This window comes from Oncorhynchus kisutch, linkage group LG25 (genome assembly GCF_002021735.2).
Source record: "Oncorhynchus kisutch isolate 150728-3 linkage group LG25, Okis_V2, whole genome shotgun sequence".
In the NCBI taxonomy this organism is placed as follows: Eukaryota; Metazoa; Chordata; class Actinopteri; order Salmoniformes; family Salmonidae; genus Oncorhynchus; species Oncorhynchus kisutch.
In genome coordinates this window covers 35,048,363-35,059,801 of record NC_034198.2, presented here as the reverse complement: position 1 = coordinate 35,059,801, position 11,439 = coordinate 35,048,363, and the positions used below count along the sequence as shown (strand labels likewise).

The following is an 11,439-nucleotide window of genomic DNA, read 5'->3' as shown; positions in this document are numbered from 1 at the left end:
GAAAACGTTTGACCTCTGTCATTGCCAACAAAGGGTATATAACAAAGTATTGAGATAAATAAGTATTTGGTCAATAACAAAAGTTTTCCACCATAATTTGCAAATAAATTCATTAAAAATCCTACAATGCGATTTTCTGGAATTTTTTTTCTCATTTTGTTTGTCATAGTTGAAGTGTACCTATCTATGATGAAATTTACAGGCCTCTCATCTTTTTAAGTGGGAGATCTTGCACAATTGGTGGCTGACTAAATACTTTTTTGCCCCACTGTGTATCCATTCATATAGTCTAGGTACATTCCACCAATTCGGTGCCTTTTGAGAAGTGCAAATTGGGTCCAAAAAAACTTGATTTCATCTCATTTAAAAATTCTGTCACAAAGAGCATGTTAAGTGCCAAATTAAGTACCAGGGTTGACGATTTCATCTTAAAATCAGCCATAAATTCCCTTGTGACAGGGGGAATGGAAGTTTGTTGTTTGCAACAGGAGTGCCAATTAAATGGAAGTGTCACCCACCCCTACAATATATATATATATATATATATTCTAGCCTGTCTATTGTTGGGGAATAATCAGAATTAGGTGGTAACATAGATAAGATGTTTTATATTCATTATATGCTTGTGAATTACTTCTCATCAGAATGTCTATTTTTGGATAATACTGTTGGCCGGTTGCAGTTATCTGTTCTCTGACATGGGGTCAGTTACTTGGGCCGCAGAGAGGGGAGGGGTCAAGCTTGTCTTCATATGTAAACATATCTTTTAAATCAATTATCTCTTTGCTCCACAATGTCTGTGTGCTAGTCACTGTGTCTTTGTGATCTTGTCAAGGAGGGATGTATTTGATATATGCCTGTTGATAGGACTATAAAACAAAACCTGAGAGCGAGAAAATAACATAGTTTAGGAGACAAGGCTGAACGATAATTTATAGCCAATGCTGTCTGGCTATGTGTGTCTTTGCTATAAAGGATCTCAGTTGCAATGTGTAAGGACTCAGAGAATTCATTGATAGACACTGAATTGATCTGAGAGTCACAGAGTTGTGATGGAGCTCATATAATTAAAGATGGACTTTATGATAACTCTGATTTGTGTGTGGTTTGCTCTCATGATTTGGTAAATACAGGAAATTTCCACGACACTATCTATGGGTAACAGGGTTGACATGTTATCCTTGACCCGCTCAGTTTTCCACCACAAAATAAAAATGAAAATGGCCAAAAAAAGTAGAACCAGCTCAACTGATTTAACTATGATTTGACTATTCGATTTTAAGTAATCTAAAGATACATTGAACAAGGAATAGTTTCACCATATTAAAACGAGAGTTCAGTTCACGTAACAGGGTTGACCTTAAAATGAGGGACAGATGTAAAATGAATCACTGTGACAGTGCAAGGAGTTTTACACCGTCTAGGCTGTTAGGCATAGGTAATGACTCAAAGGTAATGACTCAAAGGTAATGACGCATAGGCAATGACTCATAGGTAATGACTCATGGGTAATGACTCAAAGGCAATGACCCATAGGTAATGACTCACGGGTAATGACTCACGGGTAATGACGCATGGGTAATGACGCATAGGTAATGACGCATGGGCAATGACTCATGGGCAATGACTCAAAGGTAATGACGCATAGGTAATGACGCATAGGTAATGACTCATAGGTAATGACTCATAGGTAATGACTCAAAGGCGATGACTCAGAGGTAATGACTCAGAGGTAATGACTCAGAGGTAATGACTCAGAGGTAATGACTCATAGGTAATGACTCATAGGTAATGACTCAAAGGCGATGACTCAGAGGTAATGACTCAGAGGTAATGACTCAGAGGTAATGACTCATAGGTAATGACTCATAGGTAATGACTCATAGGTAATGACTCATAGGTAAAGGCCCGGGAGACAGGAACGCAGTGCAAACAAAGAGGCTTTTATGAAGAAAATGAAAATGACATCCTGGCTCTTGCAGAGCTCTACAGGGTCAGACTTTAACATAAAGTCGACAGGACAAGCCAAAAGTTTAAGCTCTGCAAATCATATCGGTCCTGGCCATACCTCACGTGACGTGTGCTCTCCAGAATGCTCTCCCCACAGAGTCAGAGCGGCACACCTTTAAGTCTTTAGGCAGTCAATTAGAGGGCTGCCCCACCCTCGTTAAGGTAACAGTGCTGGAGAGTGCATTCCACGTGCTGGCTAGGCTTGGCTCTTCTGCACCACAATCTCTACTAACATTAAATAAATCATCATCTTCAGAAAGGAACTTGTCAAAGCAACAAAAAAACGTTCCAATGATGGTGCACTCTTCGTAGAACGACCCTACTACACAGGCACTCTTCGTGGAACGACCCTACTACACAGGCACTCTTCGTGGAACGACCCTACTACACAGGCACTCTTCGTGGAACGACCCTACTACACAGGCACTCTTCGTGGAACGACCCTACTACACAGGCACTCTTCGTGGAACGACCCTACTACACAGGCACTCTTCGTGGAACGACCCTACTACACAGGCACTCTTCGTGGAACGACCCTACTACACAGGCACTCTTCGTGGAACGACCCTACTACACAGGCACTCTTCGTAGAACGACCCTACTACACAGGCACTCTTCGTGGAACGACCCTACTACACAGGCACTCTTCGTGGAACGACCCTACTACACAGGCACTCTTCGTAGAACGACCCTACTACACAGGCACTCTTCGTGGAACGACCCTACTACACAGGCACTCTTCGTAGAACGACCCCACTACACAGGCACTCTTCGTGGAACGACCCTACTACACAGGCACTCTTCGTAGAACGACCCTACTACACAGGCACTCTTCGTGGAACGACCCTACTACACAGGCACTCTTCGTGGAACGACCCTACTACACAGGCACTCTTCGTAGAACGACCCTACTACACAGGCACTCTTCGTAGAACGACCCTACTACACAGGCACTCTTCGTGGAACGACCCTACTACACAGGCACTCTTCGTGGAACGACCCTACTACACAGGCACTCTTCGTGGAACGACCCTACTACACAGGCACTCTTCGTGGAACGACCCTACTACACAGGCACTCTTCGTAGAACGACCCTACTACACAGGCACTCTTCGTGGAACGACCCTACTGCACAGGCACTCTTCGTGGAACGACCCTACTACACATGCGCTCTTCGTGGAACGACCCAACTACACATGCACTCTTCGTGGAACGACCCTACTTCATATACAGTCTTTGTGGAACGACCCTACTACACAGGCACTCTTCGTGGAACAACCCTACTATATATGCACCTCTGAATCCTGCTCGTCTGACACAGCGACTGAGAAGTTCTGTTCTTTTGGTTCCATGGGTAGCTCCTGAGAGAGAGACAAAAAAAAGAGGGAGAAAGAAAGAGGGGGGGGTTATTCTCTATGTCAGAGATTTCAACAAGCCACTTCTCTAGGTGTTCCCTCACTCTCTCCACCCCTGTTCTCCCTTCTCTCCCCCGTCTCACTTCCCCATCCTGCTGTGAGGGTCCCCGGCTCTCCATGGGTGCATCCTGGTTCTCCTCCCCCTCTGCTTCTACCCCCTCCTCCCCCTCTACCTCCCCCTCCGGCCCAGCCAGGTAGGAGCCAGACATGGAAGACAGGGTGTCAGTGCTGATCTGAGAGTGATGGCTGTGGGACGAAGCCATGGACATGACTGACTGGGCCAGGCTACTGCTCACTTGGTCTGAGAGGGGGAGAGACAGAGAGAAGAAGAGACAATTAACAATGTATTATAATTTGACACATTTTCTATTGCCCAATGGCCACCCCCTAGCAGGGCCTGCCAGCCAGCCCCAGCAGAAGGCCCACCTTCAGGGGAGGTGATGGTGGAGGAGAAAGGTGTCCCAGTACAGGAGGACTGGTCGATGGCTCCAGACGAGGATAGAGTCAGATTCTCACTCTCTGGAGTTACACCACTCTGGAACAGAGAGCAGACAGAATAAGGTCAAACACACACACACCGGAGACAGACAGACAGACATCAACAGTCACGCACACACTGTGTCACTGTACCTCCGGTTGTTGTTTCCGGCGGCAGGCCTGAACTTCTGATTCGCTGCGTTCTGACTTCTCGTCCTCCTCCTCGGGCAGCACCGAAGAATTCTGGGAGAGAGACCTGACACATCCCATCATGTAGCAGTCAGAAACATAAACACCACAACACTACCTTTGTCCTGAAAGAAAGATATTCTATTAGCTAAACCTTTAAAAGTCCTAGGAAATTAATTCCTATTAAAATATACAGTATGTTTGTATGCGTTTATGCATCCCAAATGGCACCCTATTCCCCATGTAGTGCACTACTTTTGACCAGGGCCCATAGAGTAGTGGTCAAAAGTTGTGCATTATTTAGGAAATTTGGTGTCATTTGGGATACAACCTGTGTCTTCAAGTGTATGCTCCTCTCACTTGGAGCCGCTCTTCTTCAGTTTGAGTCCCTGGCTGGAGTTGGAGTGGTCCAGGGGAGACATGGAGCGTGCCGGGGCGGGGTGTGGCTCACTGCTATAGTGGGGCAGGGTCCCTGAGACGTGGCCCCCAGAGAGTTCCTGCAGGGGGGGAGCCGAGGGAGACACGCTCAGGGGCCCGTTCAGAGCCTCCAGGAGAGACACGGCCTCATAACCTGGGGGGATGTGGTCTGACGCCTGGGGTGAACGAAAAAAGGAGATGAGTTGTCATGTTGCTATGCGCTGTATTTATAAAGAAAAAAATCTGTGTATGTATATATATCATACCGAGTGTTCCTCTGAGTCGGAGGTCTGGGAGGTGATAACGGGGTTAAACCCGGCAGGAGAGAGAGGACTCAGCTTCTTCCTCATGGCTCGGATCTGCAGCAGGGCCCGGAACGCTAAGGACGCATTATAACATCACTAAACGCCCACATCAGTAGAATTCCATTTTTTCGAGTTGAAAGGTGGCCAGAGCTTACCCATGATGCTGCACAACAATGTAAGTCAATAAGTAATTGTTTTAGTCAAAGTATGATATAATTTGGGCTTGAAGTGACAAAAACTGCACGCTTTGTGCAAATTCATGCCAATTACATTTATTTTACTATGAAATTACCCAATCATTTTTTTTTGCCTAAGTTTTGTTTCAGTACTGGGTTTTATTTGAATGGTTCCACCCACCATTGTTTATTAATCAGAAACACCTACAAAATTTGCGAGTCGCGGTGAAACTGTTTTTGCCCCTCCCCTTTTTTTACCAGAAAATTATCATAATGCATTGGATATTTTGTCAAAAAATATGACCATATTATAGATAGTAAAATTGCATGATATGATTGCACTTTGGAACCCCGCTCCCCTTGTCTCCCTAAGATTAATGGTTTTGCAATGCCTGGGGCATTGGGCCATTCAGTTGATCCTAAAGAGAAATCTCCACCCACCCGGGGCACCGGGCCATGCAAAACAAACACGCCCATTGCTTTAATATTTAGGCTCCATATTACTGGAGCTCATATTCTTTCTATTTCAATGGTAGATTCACAGACGCAGTTTAGATAATGCATTAATATATAGCTGTGCAGTTTAGATAATGCATTCATATATAGCTGTGCAGTTTAGATAATGCTGTCATATATAGCTGTGCAGTTTAGATAATGCTGTCATATATAGCTGTGCAGTTTAGATAATGCTGTCATATATAGCTGTGCAGTTTAGATAATGCATTGATATTTAGCTAGGTAGCTAAAATGATAACAGAGAGAACAAAGAATATAGCTATTTGATAATATCCGTGTGCATGTCCAAACACGAATGACGTCTGGAATCCGACACAGTTTCATGGAATTATCAAACAGTAAGAGCTGTGACTGACCTCTTGACAGGTAGGCTGCTAGTCTCTTTCTGAAATAATTATTTTCACCTGACTTACAGTGTGCCCGTCTTAACTGAAATGGTGCTCACATAACTTTCATTAGCTAGCAAAGGTTAGCATGCTAACTAGTTACACTGACAGCTGACAGTCAATGCCTTACTGGTTGTTATTTCTCTGCTCTGAAAATCACCACAACATTTTCCACCCTCCAATTCCTGAACATGTATTAGCAGCCTGCGTGTCTTTGAGGTGGAACCTAAACGAGAATTTCAGCTCTAGGATGGGAATTACTCGAAATAGGTGTAGCAACTTCCTCTGAGGTGGGCCTTTAAGTATTGATGTGGTGGTCTTATGCATACCAGAGTATGGCTTACAAAAGTCTTATGCAGCATTATAGACTCACATAGTCTGCAGATGGGATAACAGTTAGGGTTAGGGTTAGGGTTAGTCCCTGTGCCCAAGAACACTAAGGTAACCTGCCTAAATGACTACAGACCCGTAGCAATCATATCTGCCATGAAGTGCTTTGAAAGGCTAGTCATGGCTCACATCAACACCATTATCCCAGAAACCCTAGACCCACTCCAATTTGCATACCGCCCCAACAGATCCACAGATGATGCAATCTCTATTGCACTCCACACTGCCCTTTCCCACCTGAACAAAAGGAACACCTACGTGAGAATGCTATTCATTGACTACAGCTCAGCGTTCAACACCATAGTACCCTCAAGGCTCATCACTAGGCTAAGGACCCTGGGACTAAACACCTCCCTCTGCAACTGGATCCTGGACTTCCTGACGGGCCGCCCCCAGGTGGTAAGGGTAGGCAACAACACATCTGCCACGCTGATCCTCAACACGGGTTCCCCTCAGGGGTGCATGCTCAGTCCCCTTCTGTACTCCTTGTTCACCCATGACTGCATGGCCAAACACGATTCCAACACCATCATTAAGTCTGCCGACGACACAACATTGGTAGGCCTGATCACCGACAACGATGAGACAGCCTATAGGGAGGAGGTCAGAGCACTGCCAGGACAACAACCTCTCCCTCAACATGAGCAAGACAAAGAAGCTGATTGTGGACTACAGGAAAAGGAGGGCCGAACACTCCCCCATTCACATCGACGGGGCTGTAGTGGAGCAGGTTGAGAGCTTCAAGTTCCTTGGTGTCCACATCACCAACAAACTTTCATGGTCCAAACAGTCATGAAGAGGGCACGACAAAGCCTATTCCCCCTCAGGAGACTGAAAAGATTTGGCATGGGTCCTCAAATCCTCAAAAAGCTCTACAGCCGAGCATCCTGACTCGTTGCATCACTGGCTGGTATGGTAACTGCTCTGCCTCCAACGGCAAGGCACTACAGAGGGTAGTGCGTACGGCCCAGTACATCACTGGAGCCAAGCTTCCTGCCATCCAGGACCTCTATACCAGGCAGTGTCAGAGGAATGCCCAAGAAATTGCCAAAGACTCCAGCCACCCTAGTCATAGACTGTTCTCTCCGCACTGCAAGTGGTACCGGAGCGCCACGTCTAGGTTCAAAAGGCTTCTTAACAGCTTTTACCCCCAAGCCATTAGACTCCTGAACAGCTAATCAAACTATTTGCATTGTCCCCCCGCCCCTCGTTTACGCTGCAGCTACTCTCTGGTTATAATCTATGTATAGTCACTTTAACTCTACCTACATGTACATATTACCTCAGTTACCTCGACTAACCTGTCCCCCCACACATTGACTCCGTACCGTAACATTGACTCCGTACTGTAACACCCTGTATATAGTCTCCACATTGACTCTGTAACGCTCCCCCTGTATATAGCCTCCACATTGACTCTGTACCGGTACCCCCTGCATATAGCCTCCACATTGACTCTGTACCAGTACCCCCTGTATATAGCCTCCACATTGACTCTGTACCGGTACCCCCCTGTATATAGCCTCCACATTGACTCTGTACCGGTACCCCCCTGTATATAGCCTCCACATTGACTCTGTACCGGTACCCCCCTGTATATAGCCTCCACATTGACTCTGTACCAGTACCCCCTGTATATAGCCTCCACATTGACTCTGTACCGGTACCCCCTGTATATAGCCTCCACATTGACTCTGTACCAGTACCCCCTGTATATAGCCTCCACATTGACTCTGTACCGTAATACCCTGTATATAGCCTTGCTACTGTTATCTTACTGCTGCTCTTTAACCATTTTTTACTTAACACTTATTTTTCTTAAAACTGCATTGTTGGTAAAGGGCTTGTAAGTAAGAATTTCACTGTAAGGTCTACACCTGTTGTATTTGGAGCATGTAACAAATAAAATGTGATTTGATTTAACTGAGAATGTATTAGATGTATTGCTATGAAGCTCACAAATGCCGACGTATGGCTTACAAAGGTCTTTTGTAGCATTACAGACATTATAGACTCACGCAGTCTGCATATGGGGCAGCAGTTGGCCTGGTAGCGGAGAGTGTCGGCGCAGGCATTACAGAGACACAGGTGTCTGCAGGGCAGGATGAGTGTGTCACGGACGTCTGACAGACACACCACACACTCCGCACTGTTATCACTGATCTCATCATCCGCAACCTGGTGACAACATAATCAATCAATCACCACATCGTTACATTCAGAGAGCAGTATGGTAGCTTGATCAAACACAGTAAAAATGAGATTCACTGTCCATATACCCAGTGTGTTTAGGGCATGGACTACTGAACACAATGTTTTTTGTTCAAAACTTTCAAAATGACTCTCTGTAGAACTGGTTAGAGCAATGGTTCCCAACTCCAGTCCCTCCAACATAGTTTTATTGTAGCCCCGGACAACAACAAAAAACACCTGATTCAACTTGGCAACGAATCATCATGCTCTCAATGAGTTAAATCAGGTGTTCACTAGTCCATGTCCTAAACAACCAAATTCTCAACTTGGTACCTTTGATTCTTGGCTGTTGTACTTGTTCTCGATGCCGTAGATCTCCTGAAGAAGATAACTCACCCCATCCACCTGGAGAAGAAACATGTTGGGGATGAGAGAGAGAAGGTTTCACTATATAACATACCAGGAAGGATGGTGAAAGGGGGAGAGAGGGTTTGGAGGAGAAGGGGGAGGCAATAACAGGCAGGAAAGAGAGGGGGGCAAGATAGAATACAGAGTGAGACAAGAGAGCGAGAGAAAGAAGAGAGAGAGAAGAGAGAGGAGAGAGAGAGAGAAGAGAGAGAGAAGAGAGAGAAGAGAGAGAGAAGAGAGTGAGAGAGAGAAGACAGAGAGAAGACAGAGGGAGAGAGAAGAGAGTGAGAGAGAGAAGAGAGAGAGAAGACAGAGAAGAGAGTGAGAGAGAGAAGAGAGAGAGAGGAAAAGGACCTGGTGGATACAAACTCACCACTTGTTTCTGTTTCAGAGGTTTGACACAGTAGCTCCCATCCATGTGCTGTGGAACAAACAGTAGATACTTAGCTGACGCTGACAACAATCCAATCCCACTGGACACAGACGGCATTTCAACATCTAGCATTTACATTTGATTGAGTTGACAACCAACGTGAATTCAATGTGAAATCAACAAACATTTGAAGCATGTCAATGGATTTAGCTTAAAAGTTGGATGACTGAAAATGATGATGACTGAAATCAGTTTTCCACCTTGATTCAATGTTATCATATAGATTTTTTTGTGGTTGAAATGATGTGGAAACAACGTTGATTCAACCAGTTTGTGCCCAGTGGGATACTTTAAAGAGTCAAACATTTCAAAACATTTCAGACAAACATTAAGATACCTCATGGAGTAAAAGTTAACATACTTCAACACGTTGTAAATGTAACACTTTACATACGATCCTACAGCACATCAGACTTAAAGCTCCTTACCTTCTCAAAGGTGGCCAGGAGGACATGGGAGTGACCCATGTGATCTTCCCCCTCGTCTACTGTCGCTTGAACAACCATGGGAAACACATCCTTATCCATGTCAAACAGCAACTAGAAAGAGGGATAGAAAGAGAGAGAGAGAGAGACAGAGAGAGAGGGATAGAAAGAGAGAGAGAGAGAGAGAGAGAGAGGGATAGAAAGAGAGAGAGAGAGAGGGATAGAAAGAGAGAGGGATAGAAAGAGAGAGAGAGAGAGAGAGAGAGAGAGGGATAGAAAGAGAGAGAGAGAGAGAGAGATAGAGAGATAGAGGGATAGAAAGAGAGAGAGAGAGATAGAAAGAGAGAGAGAGAGAGAGAGATAGAGGGATAGAAAGAGAGAGAGAGAGAGAGAGAGAGAGGGATAGAAAGAGAGAGAGAGAGAGAGAGAGAGAGAGAGAGAGAGAGAGGGATAGAAAGAGAGAGATAGAAAGAGAGAGAGAGAGAGAGAGATAGAGAGAGAGAGGGATAGAAAGAGAGAGGGATAGAAAGAGAGAGAGAGAGATAGAGAGAGAGAGGGATAGAAAGAGAGAGAGAGAGAGAGAGAGAGAGAGAGAGAGAGGGATAGAAAGAGAGAGAGAGAGAGAGAGAGAGAGGGATAGAAAGAGAGAGAGAGAGAGAGAGAGAGAGGGATAGAAAGAGAGAGAGAGAGAGAGAGAGAGAGAGGGATAGAAGAGAGAGAGAGAGAGAGAGAGAGAGAGAGAGAGAGAGAGAGAGAGAGAGAGAGAGACAGAGACAGAGACAGAGACAGAGACAGAGACAGAGACAGAGACAGAGACAGAGAGGGGTTGGTGTAAAAGAGAGAAAAGGGGGTGAGAAAGAGAGGTTATACACTGAAAACACACATACTTCATTAGTAATATGCATAAACACACACACAGACCGTACCTCCTCATCGGCCCACTCTGACAGATTGATGGAGTGGGAGGGCAGACAGAACTGCTGACAGACTCCTCTCTTAAAGTGCACCGTCTCTGACTGGAGAGAGCTGTCCTGGGGAATGTAGCTATAGGAGAGATGCAGAGAGTTAGGAGAGATAAACATGTGTACACACACACACACACACACTTACATAGGCACTCCGTTGTGGAACTCCTCTATAGCTTGATAGTAGATGGTGATGGCCACCTGTGTGTCAGCGTCGAAGGTGAACTCTATGTTGTAACAGGCTTTGCTTTTCGCTGCCACGTCCTCCCCTGGCAGTTTCAGGTCCTCACTACACCTGCCAGCATGCAGAAACACAGGTAACGTCACCTACACACCGTTCCAATAATGTAATTACAGTATAGGGAGTAAACTCGGCAACCCACAACCAAAGCTTGTGAAAGCCTCCGGCCAGCTATTTGGTTCTGGGGGGGAGAAGTTGAGATGTTGGACTAGTGCAATAAAACAGACTACAGATGTAGGATTTTAATTTGAGACGGTTTGAGACAGGACGTAAAGAATCCTGAATTATTATGTGGATTATAATTAATGGATCTTTTTTTGTAGGGGTTGATACATTTTCCGTTGAGAAAATCAAGTCTAACATTTTAAAAGTGGAAATTACAAACTTTAGAAGCCTTTTAAACCTCAAACACACTACAAGTTTGCATTTCCTACTGTGCAGTAAAATTCTCAGTAACAAAAGGGTAATGCATTTAAGATCTTACATCTGTAAG

General features: G+C 45.1%; 1 protein-coding gene across 7 annotated transcripts in view; it reads right to left on the bottom strand.

Annotated features, from left to right (window-relative positions):
- The window catches only part of LOC109889429 (E3 ubiquitin ligase RNF157), a 33,784-nt gene that overhangs the window by 10,931 nt on the left and 11,414 nt on the right, over positions 1-11,439 (bottom strand). For 5 of the 7 annotated variants that reach the window (XM_031805169.1, XM_031805171.1, XM_031805172.1 and 2 more), the window contains exons 4-15: positions 10,851-11,000; positions 10,667-10,784; positions 9,744-9,854; positions 9,256-9,303; positions 8,808-8,879; positions 8,300-8,459; positions 4,775-4,887; positions 4,452-4,684; positions 4,056-4,158; positions 3,852-3,960; positions 3,509-3,726; positions 3,306-3,371 (exon numbers count right to left, since the gene is read on the bottom strand). In XM_031805169.1, coding sequence (XP_031661029.1) covers positions 3,306-3,371; positions 3,509-3,726; positions 3,852-3,960; positions 4,056-4,158; positions 4,452-4,684; positions 4,775-4,887; positions 8,300-8,459; positions 8,808-8,879; positions 9,256-9,303; positions 9,744-9,854; positions 10,667-10,784; positions 10,851-11,000 — 1,501 coding nt within the window. The remainder of the gene's footprint in view (positions 1-3,305; positions 3,372-3,508; positions 3,727-3,851; positions 3,961-4,055; positions 4,159-4,451; positions 4,685-4,774; positions 4,888-8,299; positions 8,460-8,807; positions 8,880-9,255; positions 9,304-9,743; positions 9,855-10,666; positions 10,785-10,850; positions 11,001-11,439) is intronic. The other 2 variants (XM_031805173.1, XM_031805170.1) reach the window with 2 other exon arrangements.